The sequence below is a fragment of the Polypterus senegalus genome, chromosome 4, assembly GCF_016835505.1.
Source record: "Polypterus senegalus isolate Bchr_013 chromosome 4, ASM1683550v1, whole genome shotgun sequence".
NCBI lineage: Eukaryota > Metazoa > Chordata > Cladistia > Polypteriformes > Polypteridae > Polypterus > Polypterus senegalus.
Window position 1 is genome coordinate 123,879,833 of NC_053157.1, and position 18,438 is coordinate 123,898,270.

Below are 18,438 nucleotides of genomic sequence, written 5' to 3' on the forward strand. Positions count from 1 at the left end.
TTTTTTTACTTTCTTGTGTTAAGAAATATGACAGCTGTTTGCACATCATAATGAACTTTACATATGGTTGTGTTAGTAAAAATGATAACAGCTTCCATATATTATGAAATGAAAACAGGTGGGTTATGAATAAGACTGGAGGCTTTCTAATTAATAAAATTCAGGCATTCAGGTGTGCTGAGAAATGAAAACTAACTGGCAGCTACTTCCCAGAATCCCCAAGTCTGTTTTCGATAATGACCAAGCCTCAACAGCAGAAAGATGATGCTTAAGCTTAAACTTGACTCGCAACTAGTAGTAATTGACTGCTTACATTGATCATTCAATTTGGCATGAAGGGATACAATTGGCCAGTCACTTGATAATTGTCAATGCACTGTCCAAAAACAAAGCAAGATTATCTTTTTTTAAAAATAAAAGAAAAAGAAAAAAGTGTACTCCTGTATGTATAGTTAATTTTGAAGCAATCTTTGATTATTACTTCATATTATTAAGATCTGAGCTTATTAGATACTATATTGCTTTAATAATAATTAACTACTAGTAATTAACTAATAGTAACTACTATTACTGCTCGCTTTGCTCTCCAAGCCCCTGTTCTGCGCTATGCGCCAACCACTTCACATCTCTGCCTTTCGCGTATGTGGATTTCATTTTCACCAAACAACAAATCTTTTAATTTTTGCGGATACGCCTCTTCATTGGGAAGAAATGCTAGTTTTCCCTGACGGCAACACAAATTAGACGATCTACATATCTCCGACTTAAAGTTTAAATTCGAATAATATATTCAATCTCGTTTCGCTGTTTTGTTATTTCACTGAGTAATAATTTCCATTTGTTGATCAGCATTGTAATGCAATTTTTACTATCGTTTTTTTGAGACTTTCGAGTTTTAGTACTTTCATAATCTCTAACCTGCACTGCATCAAGCCAACATTTTTGAACCTCTTTATGACGTTCTATTATGTCATCTACTCTTTGTCATTTATTACCAGCAGCGGATGCGGTTAAATCTCTTGGCACAAAGTCTTGTCTCGCGGGACTTGAAAGTATCTCTGAAAACGTCACGTCTCATGCCAGGATTTTTTTTATATAATAGAGAGAGTAATTTTAAAAAGGAGAAAGTTTAGCTTAGTTGGGAGGAGTTGATGGGTAACAAAATTCAGTTTATGTAGAGTATAAAGACAACTGACAGTTTTATGTATATTTTATTATTTTTTAGACTTTCTGCTGTGCTTAAAATTTCATTATTTTTAAAAGCGCTTTACATTCTGCTCATTGACCTGGAATTAAAATACATGCATTTAAAATGTATTCAAGAATAGTTTATTATCCAGAGTACTGCTTAGCTGAATGACTTCTTGGTTATAGCCCGTCAGTGCAGTTGAAATTGTAATTTTCTTCGTTCTGTTGCATAGCTGTCTGACAAATTTGTAATGCTGAAAAGATTTCTGTGTTGCATAAGGTAAATTGTTGGCTTGTTTTCTTCATTTGCTAAGCTTTCAGTGTATTCCCTGAATGTGCTTTTCTTATTTTCTCTCGCATCATGTATAATGAAATGTGTTTATGCCCTTTTAAACATTAGAACAATCTAGACGAGAGTAATATGTTTCTATATGTAATATATGTGTTTATATTTTTTGGTTAGATGCAAGGTATAATAATGGTGAAAGGGATGGAAGTTCTCTGCCTTTTTTGTATCTGTAATAAGTTATTTCCCTGTGGATAAAGGTGGAGAAATTTTTTATAGAATATATACAGTATCTAGACTTAAAAAACTTAAAAGAAATATGGGGAAGTGAGTGGGGTTGTTTCTTACTTGTACAGTACAGGCTAATGAGCAATTCAGTGATTTCAGGGATTAGGGTTGTAAATAGGTGATTTTACTACGTTTGATATGGTATAGTTGGGATAGTTTAAAACTCTTTTGATAATATTTTGTGTTTTACAGATGATTTCTAAGTAGAGGTTTATAAGAAACTATATTTTAGTTGCATTCATCCAGTTGTTTTCCCATACTTCTCTTGACTTATTTACAGTAGGTCAGTGGGAGTAAACTCTATCCGGTTGCAGGCCAGAAACCATGGAAGCCATTCAGCTGCTGGGCATAATCACATAACTCATGCACTTTGTCAGTTTAGATTTTCAGTTGAATTCTTTGGACTGTGAATAGATGATAATGTTAATTTCTTTTTTTTTCTGATTTCTTTGTGGTATAACAGATTTTACTATGGTAAGATCATTGCATTAAGAAACTAAAGGTAGAATTTATAAATTAGTGTAGCCGTACTTTTTCGAAAGAACTCAATAAAGAAAACACTTGAAAGGATATATTTACTAGTGAGGGTTTGTGCTGATCTCAGTCTTGAAAAAATGTGGATTTTCTTGTTTTCTATTGGTTGCTAAGTTACCAACTTTATAAGTACTGAATGGAAAACAAGTGCGCACATGAAAGTTTATGGAATGTGACCTACCTGCTGTCACCATGCAGCAGTGATGTGCCACAAAGAAAAATATACTATCAGGGTTGTAAATACATCTCTGCTTAGATTTGGATCTTATGATCTTTTTGTTGGCTTTGATGTTAAATGAAGATTTTCCTTGGCACATCCAATTACATAAGTGGTGGCCAAAAATTTTTGCACCTGACCTATTAAGAGAAACAGCAGTAAAATCAAACTAGTTTTATTTTTCAGCATGATCTCATTTGACACTAATGCATGTTTAATTGTTAGTAAATAGTAGATTCAACTGACCTGTAGCTAATCTTTATAATGGCTGCTACTATAATTCAAAAACCATCACTCTTTGCTTCTAAATTATGACTTTGGTTAGTATTTAAGTCAACATGAAGAAATGACTAGCAATTGCATAGTTCAGCAGCAGGTCTGTTGACTGTAGCTTATAAAGGAGGCTTTTTCTAGGTCATAGTTAGACTAGGCAGGGGTCTCCAAATATGATAGCACAATACTTATACTTGATTTTGTGGTTTTCATAATCCATGTTAACTTAGTACTAAAAAACAAACATGCACTATATTTTATCAATGTTAAGAGTCTGTTAATTCACATACTGTATTCTTGTACACAAGAGCTAATCTTTGGCAATTTGCAAAATCTTCACCATAGGATATGCCTTTCAAGTTCTGGACTCAAAATGTTTTGATTTCAATAAAATCTGATTTAGTCTACTGTAATGTTCTCCTCAAGTTACTGTTAACTTTGTAAACCTAGAGTCCTTTTCAGGAATTTTTTTGCTCAATATTGAATTTCAGTTCTGATGTTTTACGTGTTTCACACACAGTAGCTAACAACATTTCTTTTAAATTTGCTTAGTCATTCATAAATGCATTAATTGATGGTCGTTCTCTTTCTTTTTGCATATGAATAACAAATATCTCTCTGAATTCAAGTGGGAATGTTACAGAGCTGTTTGACATATTTTGGCTAAGGAAGTACATACTGGCCAAAGATTTTTTTCTTAGCAGCTATGTGGTTTTGCTGTTAGGATCATTAATTTCCTGAGAATAGTGGTTTACACCCGCTATGCATAACAAGACTTCCTCTGGTGCTGTCAGTTGTTGATGTTTTCAGATTAGATATGAATGTCGATTTATGCTTCCACACACTATTTGTGCAGGAACAATTTAAACTAGTAAATAAAATCAATTCTGAGTATTTCTAAAATATAGGTTTTTATTTATATAATTTTTTTTTTTGCTGTTTTCTGGTCACACAGTACCAGAACTATGTGACATGTCTTTGCTACTTGAATGTATTATCATACTTTTAGAATAGTATGTTATGATCTGCAGAGAAATCAGCCACTCATTGTTTAAACAAAACTACATACCCAGGATAATAACGGGAACCAATTTAAATACAGACATGTTAAATATGGTAGTGCGTGGCATCTCCTAAAAGACCACTAAAAGAACAATATGAAGCCTGCTATAATGTGTGCTTACAACATAAAACACTGGATTACACTTTGTTTTTTTCAGACTACATAGTTAACCTACATCTACCTTATCTCATTCTTAACGGAATACTTCACCCAAAAATATATATATAACCTTGTTTTCTTGGAGAGCAGACAAAACATTTCAAACAGAATAGAAGCACGTGGTGGACAATGACAAACATATAAAAAATTTCCATGTCACATAATCAAAATGTCAAGTCATTCAGTTGTATTCTAGCAGTATGCAAAATGCATTTAGTTTTTGTGAAAGTATTGTTAAATAACCTCCAGAACCTGAAAGTAGTCCATATAACAGTTTCAGTACTAGTTTTGAAAAGTTATTTCCCCATACAGTATACTGTTTACATTAGAGGGTCATCTCAAGTTGGACGGTTGGGAGACAAAGTCAGAGAGGAGAGAATGCACTGGAAAGGACATGTGCAGAGGAGAGATGCTGGGTACATTGGGAGAAGGATGTTAAAGATAGAGCTGCCAGGTAAGAGGAAAAGAGGAAGGCCTAAGTAGAGATTTATGGATGTGGTAAGACAGGACATGCAGATGATGGGTGTGACAGAGCATGATACAGAAGACAGAAAGATATGGAAAAAGATGATCCGCTGTGGTAACCCCTAACGGGAGCAGCCGAAAGAAGAAGATGATCGTGTTTCACAGTCTCTGCAGTGCCAAGTTTTGTGTGAGTGGTGGATTTGAGAGAAAAGCAAGATTTCAACTTATTTAAATGATTGGATGGCATCATGTTGCAGTGGTAACACTGCTGCTTGGCAGTAAAGAAACCAGTGTTTACATCCCCAGGTCCTCCCTCCATGGAGTTAGCATGTTCTCTCCATGTCTACATGGGTTTCCTCTAGATTCTGCTCTTTCCTTCCACAGTCCAAAGACATGCAGGTTAGGTGAATTGGTTCTCCTAAATTGGCCCCAGTATGTATTCACCCTGTGACCCCTGCAGACCCTGTTCAGGACATAGCGGGTTAGTAAATGACTGACTGTTTGGTGCAGATAAGAAATTCTGAGCATTGACAGTCATTAATTAAACAATATGTTTACACTAGTGCTGAGCGGTATGACCAAAATTCTATATCACGGTATTTTTCAAAATTATACCGGTTTTTACGGTATTCAACTCTATTTTTTTCCCATGCATGAGTGGATGTTAACCACATTTTCCACTGCAATTACTGCAGTAGACTGGCTAAGAATAACCTATTCCACTGTCATGAGAATTGTACAAAAAAAATTTTTAATGTGCACACAATTATTAATACAGGTTTGCGTGGCCCCATAAAGTGATAGTTTTCAAGGGGGTGGCACTAATGAAGAGAAGGAATCACATTTGCATGACAGTCGCAGTCAAAATATAGAACCTTTTTACTGAACAAATTTTGCAAACAACTTAAACTATAAATTTGACAACATATTTTCAACCATCCAAACAGGGCATTTAGACTTAGTAAAATATTCAGAGGTTCTTGTCAAAAGTTGTACTGCACTGAACATGTGAAAAGGAATAAATAGTAAATATTTTTTGTAAACTAACTACACTTTCTGTTAATGTTAACAATCTCTGTCCACTGACATGTTAAAGTGAATTTTTAAACAACTTTACCATCATTGAACTGCATAATATTTAAACTAATAAATAATAACAATAAAATAAATAATAGTGCAACTTCCAGTAATTAATACTATTACTTCATGTTATTACTATGTACAAGGCTTCAAGCCCAGGTACATTACACAGTATTCATCAAATAAAAATAAAATAAAACAAGTGCAACTTGGTGAGACCAACTGAACCATCATTAAGACAAATTGCATTCATATGGACTTTGATTCAAGCTAAGCTATATACATAAATAATAAAACTGCAACTTGCATTTATAATGCTATTTGTGGTATAGCGGGTCTGCAGATTAAAAAATAATACGGCCAGTTTTTAAATCCAGGTGATGAGGTAATTGGGGCTAGTCGTACCTGCACACGCGGGTGCGATTGTTCTCAATTGCTTCATCGGCTTCCTGCAGCATGTGGTTAAGGCGCAGCACCTAGGGAGACGTATATTTACGGGCCGGCAGGATAGGGGAAGGAAAAAAGCAAAGATAGAACAGAACGAGGTTAAAGAAGGAAAAAGGCAGTCATGGGAGACGATCCAGACACAAGGAAGGAGAAGGCAGCATGAGCTGGGGCCCTGTGAGGGACATGTGAGACATTCTAGTGGCTGATTCACCCCACTGACTAAGCATGTAGAGTGGGGCGAGCGAAATGTAAGACCTCTCAATGGATCCAAGGGAAGACTGGAGGTGTGCCAACCTCGGATGTTCTGGCTGCGCAGTGTGGCAGCAGCCAAGATGGTGGGGGAGGATTCGGCAGAAAGGAGTTTGTGCGGCAGAGGCTCTGCCAGCAATGCCAGTGACAGAAGGTGGTGGGCTATGATCGGGTGAGGAGAAAGACTGCATTTTAACCTCTATTTTAACGGATGGATTTATGGATTTTACCCCCACATTTCACTTGTTTTATGGATTTGCTGTTTATTTGGGTACTGTATTTTTTTTAACACTGCACTATGGACACGTTTGGTTTTACTTTTGACTGTTTTTAATAAAAGCACTTGAGCACTTTCCACCATGCCCTGGCTTCAGTGAGATTTGTCAGCTCACCTCAGTCATGAGAATTTAGCGGTGTTGCAGTGAAAAATGTCCCCCCTTAAACAGTTTCCTGCTGCGCCACGTTCCAAACGTTGTTTAGGCTATTTAAACCGGTATAAGAAAAATCCATATCATAACAAAAATAAAAAACGGTTTCCGGTATACCTCCCAGCACTACTTTATACTATAAATATCTTAAGAATTCTACTGAACTGGTCACATATGGTAATAAAAATCAAGTGCAATTATATTTTTAAATGTACATAACTATAAATGTATGTTTCAAAGAACAGTCATTGTCAGTTTGGGTTTTCTGCATTCCCCCTTTTTTTTGGGGGGGGGGTTTTCTTCCTACATCTCTATGACATGCTATTTAGTTTGATTGGTGACAGTAAATTTACACTGTGGGAGGGAAATGTGTTAGAGAGAGAGAGAGCTCTGTGGTGGTACAGAGATTAAGCCCTTCAACATGATTTACTTTCTGAAGCACATTTTTATTCTTGTGCATATAGTACATGGCACTCTTATTTATATCAAAACATGAGTTGAGAACAACAGTAGCTAACATTTGAGCATGACATATTCCAGCATCCCAAGCTATGGTATCAATTTGTCTTTCCTTCAGAAAAATGCAAAGATGTTAGAACAGCATTGTGTTCTCAATCCCTGAATTTAGTTTCCGGCAGAATGTGTCGTATTGCTCTTACTAGTGTGTGAGCAAACAATGTGCCTAACAACTGCAAAACAGCTTTCACTATACCCATGTGTTTTACCAGGTATTTTCCAAACTTATTGCCTGATGAGTGTGGACATCTCCTTACCCTCTATTTTGATAGTGCTGGCATCTTTCCACTAGTGTCGGGTTGTTACTAAAATTTTGACTTCAGTATCAATACCAGCTTTCAGACCTCCGTACCAGTACCAAAATAGTTACAATGAAAATAACAAATAACTCCAAGCACACCTTCTCTCCCATGTCTTATTCCAGCCTCCCTGGTGAGCCATGCCATTGTGCTGCATTACACAACACTTATTGGATGATGATGATAATAATAATACACTTGATAGCTGTGATTCTGATCTCCTTGAAGCAGTAAGGGTGAGGTGGTTCACCATGGTGCCCCAATAACATTAAAACAATAAGTCACCCCAGAGATGTCATGATCGCCACAAAGCCTATAGTTTCATTTTGTGAAGACTACAAAATGGACATTTTTTTAACTTTCGAGGGAAGGTTGAGGGAGATGGGAGGAAAGCTAATGTTTACTTCCAGAACCGAAAATCTTAAAATGCTGGTACCATACAATGTTAACATTTTTCTGTATTTTTCCAGTACCAGTATACCACACAACCCTACTTCCTACACATTATGGTTAGAGCCCCACAAATCCATATAGGCACACTTCACCACACCTGTTCAAAACTCTTAATTTCAACCCCTTAAAACTCAGCAAGCTAATGTAATGAGGTAAAAATAGACTTTTTCTAAATGCAGAAAATGTTTCACATTCAACAGCATTTGTAAAACTGCAAATTATTTCCAGGAACTACAATGTTCCGAGATTTTTTTAGGTCAAGAAGACCAAGTAGTTTTACTCCTTACTTATGGCACCATAAAATTATTATACATTGTTTTTTGATCAGCACATACAAGTAAGATTTTCACTGTACTCCTGGTAACATGACAAACATGTCAATTCAGTTTATGCACAGACTTTACCTCAGAATATAGACAAATCAAATAATTGTATCACTCGTGAGAGAGATTGTGGATTAAGTCATCAAGAATAACTAACAAGGTTAGATACATTAATACTAAAAAGTAATATAAATGTTCATAGACTGGCCTGTATTCAGAAAATTCCTCTTAATCATTGTGAACATTACTGCTGTTAGTTTTCTGTGTTGTTTCTGTACAATGTGGACTACAATCCTTCGGAGAAAGGCACACTTAGCTGGTACAGAGATAGACAGTAAGACATATCTATTATCTGCACTTTGGTAATACAGATCATATATGTTATTTGCAAATCTTTGTGATCTCTTCCAATTAACTATATGTTATTTTGCAGTGAAGTATATTTCTGACAAAAGTAAAGATTTATTTTACATTTCTGAATGGTGTTTCATTTGAAAACTAATGAAAATTTAACATATGTAATTCTGGTTTTGCTAATGTAGGAAAAAGATCTAAACTGCTCCTAGAAGATTGTAAGGTTAAACTAAATCCAGACAGGGATGCATGTTTTTGGAGAGCACGTTGATTTGAAAACATTTACTCCATCACAGCTGATTTAAAGTTGACAGTAAACTTTACAGTCTGCTTTTGGGCTCTGTGAGGAAATTAGAATGCCTGGAGGTAACCCATGAAAGTAAAGGTTTAACAATCTTGCACCACAGAGAAAGCATTATAAGTAGGGAAGAAATTATAGTCCAACTGCTGCAAGATGATGATACTGCCTCTTGCACTTCTTGAAAATTAATGTGGTGGCATATTTTTTTTATTTTATGAACTATATACTCAAGTTATTCGTTTTTAAAAGTGATATAAAAATAATTTTTGAACAGAGCTAAGTGTCAAAAGATCATCTTGCAGCTTTTCCTGCATTTAATTGCAAAGTGTACTCAAGACAATAACAATCTTTTTCTCAAAAATATGCAAGCTTTTCTTGTATAATACTAATGAAAGATATAGTACTTAACATTCTGTTCATAAAGTAAAACACAATTGTCAACAAGAAAAAGTTAAATTTCCTCTTATTTGTTCTATTGTTTTCTGATAGTTCACAACAATCAAATTGTTCTGTGGTGGAGCCCTCCTTATGTACTGCTGTTGAGCATCCATCTCAGTTTAATTCTTGTAGTTTCTGGAAATAACCAACCATCAGTGGTGATCTGCTGTTCCCATTTTTAAATGTTTTACTTTTAAACAAGGAAGATATTTTCTCCTAGTATTTGCAAACTGGTTTCAGCTTATATTTAGTTTATTTTAACTAGCAAACTTTCATTCAGAATCATGATAATTCAAAAAAGTGCACAACAAACTATACCAAATTGTTATTGTACTTTAATGCAAACAGGGCATTTCCATTAAAAACAATTCCTCAGTTTTTCCAGATTTAAGCAAAAAAACTCTTTTTGCGGCTCATCATATATTCAGAAAATCACTGAGATATTAGTGATGATAAAGGTCTAATTTTTCAATGGACAGAAAATACAAAACGAAACAAAAAACATCCTGATACAGCCCTAGCTTGACAGTCATGTAAATGTGTGAAGTTCTTAATGGCACCATAGTGTAAAGCCTCATTATTATTTCAAGTGCTTTTTAATTGGATAATTACATTATGACTAATTTCATTGTTTTGTACAAATGGACAGTTAGCAAACTGCAGGGCAGAATACTAAATAGCATACTTTTTCCATTACCTACTCACAATGTGTGTGTTAGTGCGGGGTTTTATTTGAAAATAGGGAGAGAACTATAACAGCGTTGGCCAGAGTAATTTAAATACAGTAATCCCTCCTCAATAGGTGAAAATCCGCGAAGTAGAAACCATATGTTTGTGTGGTTATTTTTATATATTTTAAGCCCTTACAAACTCTCCCACACTGTTAACATTATTAGAGCCCTCTAGACATGAAATAACACCCTTTAGTCAAAAGTTTAAACTGTGCTCCATGACAAGACCGAGATGACAGTTCTTTCTCACAATTAAAAGAATGCAAACATATCTTCTCTTCAAAGGAGCGTCAGGAGCAGAGAATGTCAGAGAGCGCTCGCTAAGAAAAGCAAACAATCAAAAAATCAATACGTGCTTTTAAGTATGCAGAAGCACCGCGATAAAGCGGCATTTTGTAGAGGAGCGTCCGTATCTTCTAGGCAAAAAGCCCCTCTGCTCACACCCCCTCCGTCAGGCAGAAAGAGTGAGAGAGATAGAGAGAAGCAAACAATCAAGCACCGTGTCGGAAGCATATCTTATATCATTGAGGAGTTTTAGTTAATATGTAATACATTCTCTGATTGGGTAGCTTCTAAGCCATCCGCCAATAGCGTCCCTTGTATGAAATCAACTGGGCAAACAAACTGAGGAAGCATGTACCATAAATTAAAAGACCCATTGTCCACAGAAAGCCGCGAACCAGCGAAAAATCCCGTGATATATATTTAGATGTGCTTACATTTAAAATCCGCGATAGAGTGAAGCCGCGAAAGTCGAAGCACGATATAGCGAGGGATTACTGTATAGGTAATTTGAATCAATTCAGAAAAGACATGTTTGGGTAGGCATTTAAACTTGGATATTATTTGTTGGTAATGATCCATTAGGGTAAGATATTAACTTTCGTCCACATTGAATCACACTTTATTAATAAATTTCAGAAAAAAACTTATGTAAATATGCAAAATTTGCAGTTAATTAACATAGTTTTTCATATATTCTAAATACATGTTATAGGATGCACACAGGATTGATGGGCATCCTGGCCAGGAGTTGGGCAGATCCTTTACCTGGACAGGATGCCCCAAGGAATCATAAAGGCACCCTGGTTGGATTTAACACCTTCCCTCGCCATGAAAGAAGAGGACAAGGACGGACAGTCCCTGGAGAACAGTCATTCCTCCAGATGCTAATTGGCAGCAGCCCTCCCTATTCCCCTGCCCATTCAGGAACCAACTGGGAATGCCGGGAGTTGTAGTCTGGCAGCACAGCCCTGCTGGGGTCCGGGAGTACTGCAGGGAGATGAGTCCCCAAAATATGGGACTTTTGTATGACCCAGAAGTACTCTTTTGGGCAGGATCCATGGCACCGGAAGTACTCCTAGGCACTTACTGTAATAAAAGGGACTGCACTCCCTTACCCAGGCAAGTCGGAGCTAGGAGGGAGTAGAGCAACACTTAACTGGAGGAGGGTAGTGTGGTGGTGAGAAAAAAATATTGTGGAGTGGAAAACCTGTGTTTGTATTTGTGCTTGTGTGACAGTGAAGGTATTGTGGTAAATAAACCTATCCTTTATTTCAACACGGGAGTCTTTGGGTGTTCATGTTTGAGACTCGCTGATGGCCCGGTTCTTTCACAATGTATTTTGTGTTAGGTTTCATTGATCCCACTCTAATTCACTATCACTTCTTAAAAGGAAATTGAGAAGTAAGAGGATGCTAAAAAAGCAAGGTTAGTAATATGGATGAAGAATCAATGTTCCTAACTATGAATATGGAATTTTATTTGTGTTGATAGAGGACTGTACAATATTAAAGTGTAGGGAGTGCCCGAACCCTCCTTTTTTTTTTTTTTTTTTTTAAAAAACACGATTTTAGATAGTACAGTGCATCTTGTCCCCATTTTAAAACCGTAAGAGGGTTAGGGTATTTGCAGTGATTTTAATGTTAGAGAGTAAGCTAATAGAGTAACACATTTTTGTATTAAATAATAATCAAGGTTGCGGTTGGCTCGTGCCATGCCCGGGTTTTGTTTCCTGCGTTGGCTGGGATTGGCTCCATCAGACCCCCGTGACCCTGTACTTAGGATATAGCGGGATGGATGGATAATAATCAAGATGCATTGGAAATAGTAATACTATCCCGGGTATTTATGGAAATAAGAGTAATCGGATTAATAATATTAGTAATGAACAGAGAACACACACAATAAGGTATAATTACTAGTTTCTCATTTAGAGAAAGCGTATTGACCTATAACGACCATGATAGTGGTCAGGTACCAGGCTTACTGCAAGTTTCAGACATTCCAAGGGTAAATTCAGTTTTTGTGGCTCTTGGCTTCCAAAGGTCTTTAACTGTTTCTTCACATTTTGTCTCAATCATTGCTGTTATTTAGAAAGGATCACGTAGCATAGCCATGTGTTCCTTGTTTTTTTATTTTTATTTTTTTATTTATTAAATATGTTTTCCACTAGTGCATTCAAGTCTTACTTAAGGATATATTCGATATAGGAGTAGGTGGTATATCATGAGACAGAGGCAGGCTCTGAGAGACTGCTTTGGAACTACGGACTGGGATATCCTGCAGGGATCATATAGTGAGAACATTGAGGAGGTTGTTGACTGCAATACTGACTACATCAACATATATACAGTATACATCGGAGTCCTGCCATATGCAAAAGTTTGCTGACGACACTGCTATCATTGACTGCATCAGGAGTGGGCAGGAGGAGGAGTATAGGAACCTAATCAAGGACTTTGTTAAATGGTGCGACTCAAACCACCTACAAATGAACACCAGCAAAACCATTATTATTAATGGTTATCAAAGGTGACTGTGTGAAGAGGGTACAGTCCTATAAATACCTGGGAGTGCAGTTGGATGATAAATTGGACTGGACTGCCAATACTGATACTCTGTGCAAGAGAGGACAGAGCCGACTTTACTTCCTTAGAAGGCTGGCGTCCTTCAACATCTGCAATAAGATGCTGCAGATGTTCTATCAGACAGTTGTGGCAAGCGCTTTCTTCTACGCGGTGGTGTGCTGGGAAGGCAGCATAAAGAAAAGGGACACCTCGCACCTGGACAAACTGGTGAGGAAGGCAGGCTGTTTTGTAGGCACAGAGATCGGAAAGTTTGACATCTGTGGCTGAGCGACGGGCACTGAGCAGGCTCCTGTCAATCATGTAGGATCCAATGCATCCACTGAACAGGATCATCTCCAGACAGAGGAGCAGCTTCAGTGACAGACTGCTGCCACTGACCTGCTCCACTGACAGACTGAGGAGATCATTCCTCCCCCACACTATGCAACTCTTCAGTTCCACCCGGGCCGGGGTAAACGTTAACACTACACAAGATTATATATAGACTGTTATATCTGCCTCACACTCTCCACCTTGCATTTTTTAACTTTCAGTGTGCTTTTATTGCTCTTCAATGTAATATAGTTTTTTATCAGTATGCTGCTGCTGGAGTATGTGAATTTTCCCTTAGGGATTAATAACTATCTATCCATCTATCCATCTATCTATCTATCTATTTTACTAGATGACATTCCCCAATGAAATTCCCCATGTATTTTGAACAAAAATAAGTTTTACCAGTATTGTTAAAGCTTAATATTCAACACATCTATAATAATAAAAGGCAAAGCCCTCACTCACTCACTCATCACTAATTCTCCAACTTCCCATGTAGGTAGAAAGCTGAAATTTAGCAGGCTTATTCCTTACAGCTTACTTACAAAAGTTAAGCAGGTTTCATTTCGAAATTCTACACGTAACGGTCGATAACGGTTGACAACGTCCGCCATGTAGAACTTTCTTATTTATGGCCCCATCTTCACGAAATTTGGTAGGCGGCTTCCCTGCGCTAACCGAAACCGATGTACGTACTTATTTCGATGGTATGACACCACTGTCGGCCGCCATATTGAACTTTCCAACGCCACCAATTTTCAAACTTCCCATGTAGGTAGAAGGCTGACCCTATCTTCACGAAATTTGATAGGTGGCTTCCCTGCGCTAACCAAAACCGATGTACTTACTTATTTCGGTGATATGACGCCACTGTCGGCCACCATATTGAATTTTACAAACGTCACTAATTCTCCAACTTCCCGTGAAGGTAGAAGGCTGAAATTTGGCAGGCACATTCCTTACAGCTTACTTACAAAAGTTAAGCAGGTTTCATTTCGAAATTCTACGCATAATGGTCATAACGGTCAACAACATCCGCCATGTTGAACTTTCTTATTCATGGCCCCATCTTCACGAAATTTGGTAGGCGGCTTCCCTCCGCTAACCGAAACCAATGTACATACTTATTTCGGTGGTATGACGCCACTGTCAGCCACAATATTGAACTTTCCAACGTCACTAATTCTCCAACTTCCCATGTAGGTAGAAGGCTGAAATTTGGTACTTATTTCGGTGGTATGATGCCACTGTCGGCCGCCATATTGGACTTTTAACGGAAACCGATGTCTGTACTTATTTCATTGGTATGACACCACTGTCGGCCACCATATTGAACTTTCCAACGCCACTAATTCTCCAACTTCCCGTGTAGGTAGAAGGCTGAAATTTGACAGGCTCATTCCTTACAGCTTACTTACAAAAGTTAAGCAGGTTTCATTTCGAAATTCTACGCGTAATGGTCATAACGGTCAACAACGTCCGCCATGTTGAACTTTCTTATTTATGGACCCATCTTCTCGAAATTTGGTAGGCGGCTTCCCTGCACTAACCGAAACCAATGTACGTACTTATTTCGTGGTATGATGCCACTGTCGGCCGCCATATTGAACTTTTCAACAGTCTTTGTTACTTATGGGCCCATCTTCAAGAAATTTGGTACACGGGTTCCCAACGCTAACTGAATCCTACTTACGTACATATATACGTCCATAGCCTGCACCTCAGTCACCGTGTGAGGTGGCGTTGGGTCCCCCATCCCAACGCCTCCTACGTTGTTGGCTGCCTGCCTATATAAGACTCCGGTTTCTACATTCACTTCCTTGCTTCGACACAGGATTCACGTCTCCCTACTGATAACTACAGCCTTTTTGTTTAATCCACGGCTTCTCCGCTGTTTTATTGTTTGTTTATTACAATTATAGTTATTGTATAGGTATTTTACACTTACTTTACATTGCTGAGGTACCCATTTCCTTTATCATTCCAACCCCCATTACCATGTCTATCGAAATGATCACTATCGATCAAAGAACTGTCACTTACCGAGTGGTTTCCATGCCCGGAGATACCACCTACCTTTTCCATTGTTTTTGTTACATATTGCACGGCCATATCAGGCTTACTCTTGATATCCGGAGGAACATTGTGTCTTATGTATTGAATGACTGGGACAGGTTCAAGGTGTGGACTGATGATGGTACAGGAGATAATTATACTACACAGGAGCACTAGAAGAGTGAAATGCTTAAGCCCTTCACCTATGGTTCTGCATGTGAGTTGATGGCTGCCGCTGAATTGTTCGGTTGTTGATATCAAGTGTACCGAAATGGCCAAATATTTTACACCTTTCGACAACCGCCAATGCCTCTTAAACATCTTAGATTTACAGGTGACGATTTCAATAGTGGACACTTTGATGTTTATGAATGTTTAAACTCTCAAAAGCTGGATGTGATTTTATCGATGAAACCGGTTGTGTGCTTACAATGCTTGACAGATGCCAAATGTCACTTCAACACAACAAATCCTGCAAATACTGTCGTAATTGAAACAAACCATGAAACTCAAACCGATTATGACAGCAGCAATCCAAGCTGTGAGATTTGAGACAAGATTACTGTTCACATGGCCAACTGTAAGTTACATGCTCAAGAGTAAGCTCAGCGCACAGCTTGGTCATGTTACAACCGGAGGGCCGAACTGACAACATGGTATACAAAGAGATCCTTAACAAATAATTATTGGCATATTTTCCCTCAATTTAAAAAGGTTTAATTTTCTTCTTAATAAAAATTTTAATGCAGTACCTCGCCGCTGCGAAGCGCGGGTATTTTTGCTAGTTTAAACATAAAACACATGCCGCACAAACTTTTACTCAATATTCATGTGAATATTAAATTAATTTAGCATTTAATTTTATAAACCCTTCTACTCCAAACAAAGGATCATGCAAAATGGCAACCAACAGTAGTTTGAACTTTAGGGCAAATTTTACTCCATGTGCAAATTACACTGTCCTTATACAGGTCAGTTTGTTTGATTATGAGATATAAGTTAGATAATTACTATATGTATTAGCTTAGAGCAAACATAGTTTTCTTAATATTTGGGTTATTTTATATGGTTTATCAAATTTCAAAATATTTTACCCAGGGTGCATTTTTTCCTGTAAGAACAATATTAAAGATTCCATTGTGGAACAGTGAAGTAGGATTGCTGCCTAATATTTACCAAGCAAATGATTGTTCAGTAATAAATTATGAGTGGAGCTTTAACCTTTATTTTATTGCTTTGTAAAAAACTATAATCAAGTCCTTAAAAAATCTAGTTATTTTGTTATGCATTCTGTTGCCAATGCTTTAAAACAAAGTAATTGGGGCATCTTGAATGAATTATATCTTTGCCCACCTTTTAACATTTTGTTTTGTTTTTTTTTTACAGGAAAGTGGTGGATTTTAGACAATGGAATCCTAAATATCACCAGCATCACTTTTGATGATCGTGGCAAGTACACATGTGTGGCCAGTAATGTTTTTGGCAGCACCAATTACACAGTAACTCTCAGGGTTGTGTTCACCACTGGAGACATGGGGATATATTACATGATTGTTTGCCTTGTGGCCTTTACCATTGTCTTAGTATTGAATATTACTCGGCTATGCATGATGAGCAGCCACTTAAAGAAGACAGAGAAAGCCATCAATGAGTTTTTTAGGACTGAAGGTGCTGAGAAACTGCAGAAGGCTTTTGAAATTGCCAAGCGTATCCCAATAATAACCTCTGCTAAAACGCTGGAACTAGCAAAAGTGACCCAGTTCAAAACAATGGAGTTTGCCCGTTATATTGAAGAGCTGGCCAAAAGTGTGCCTCTGCCACCTTTGATTATGAACTGTAGAACTTTCATGGAAGAGATTATGGAGGTAGTTGGCATTGAAGAGCAACGACATACTTTTGTTAGGCAAGCCCCTGAGAGAAGAGATGAAGGTACTGACAGTGGAGGATCAGATGTTTACACTATCCCAAACTCCTTGAAACGTAGTGAATCCCTTACTGGAGATTCTGATGATGCTTCTTTACAAGATCACCCACAACACATTGCCATTAAGGTTTCTGTGCATCCTCTGTCAGGAAAGACCAGCAGCTTGGATACCCAGTCTGAACACAGCATTCAGAGTGACCCCAAGGAAGTCTTGACTTTAGCAGAACCTGAATTGCCTCCTAATGATCAAGTAGAGTCTGCACAGCCAGAAAAAGGCAAAAATAGCATTGTGTTCTATGAAAGCCATGTTTAATATTCATTCAATAATTAAGATTAGTAAATATCTATGCACTCTCTAAAGTAAAATTACAGCAAACAAAGACATTAAACATTTTGCTATGAGTAATTTGCTCCATGGCCTTATCAGAAAATTCAGTTTAGATTAATAACCAATCTGTGCATTTATATCTATTTATTGAAGGCTGCCTATAAATGATAGTTTACTTTTTCTTTAAACTCTGACTGGTATACTTCTTAATCTTTGAAGTTGTTCATTTTTGTTTCTTTATTTATTTCAGTATTTCTTAACCATAGTTTCATAGAAGTTATGAAGGCATACTGTATATTGGAATTTGGTTTAACTTTGTTTCGCTTTTTATTGTCATACCAACCTTATTTTTTTTTCATAGAATTACTTGGGGATGGCATGTTTTCTGTAGTAACGTGACAGTATTTGGCTTTACTTTGGTAAATAATGCCCTGGTGGCCACAAAAAGAGCCAAGTGACACAATATCTGGTGTATATGTAGTGAGAGTTTCTTGTAACCATAACTGAGGCTTTTTCTCGGTCATTGCTCATTTTTACAGAAATAAACCAATCTGTAGTCTTGAGGTGTGGTGTCATTTGTTTGTAAAGCTTCCTTTTCTTATGTTTTAGGTACTTGTTTTCATGCATATGATACAAGAAGGCCAACTATGCTCAGGAAAATTTGCTTAGAGTTTTCCTTTTTTCCTTTAGTTGTGAAAAATACTTGGTAAATTAAAAAAGAGTCTAAATCATAAATTAATCAGCTAGATTAATTTACATATGACTGCGAAGCATTTCAAACATACCAGTCAGCATATAAATAAATGATATACAGTACATATGATCTCAATTTCTAGTTTAAATATAAGGGTACA

The 18,438-nt window shown here is 37.1% G+C and overlaps 1 protein-coding gene across 2 annotated transcripts in view; it reads left to right on the top strand.

Moving 5' to 3' along the window:
• The window catches only part of mfap3l (microfibril associated protein 3 like), a 40,858-nt gene extending 22,711 nt beyond the window's left edge, over positions 1-18,147 (top strand). For both annotated transcript variants that reach the window (XM_039751251.1, XM_039751253.1), the window contains exon 3: positions 16,719-18,147. In XM_039751251.1, coding sequence (XP_039607185.1) covers positions 16,719-17,569 — 851 coding nt within the window. In that variant the 3' untranslated portion in view covers positions 17,570-18,147. The remainder of the gene's footprint in view (positions 1-16,718) is intronic.
• The last annotated feature ends 291 nt before the right edge of the window (positions 18,148-18,438 follow it).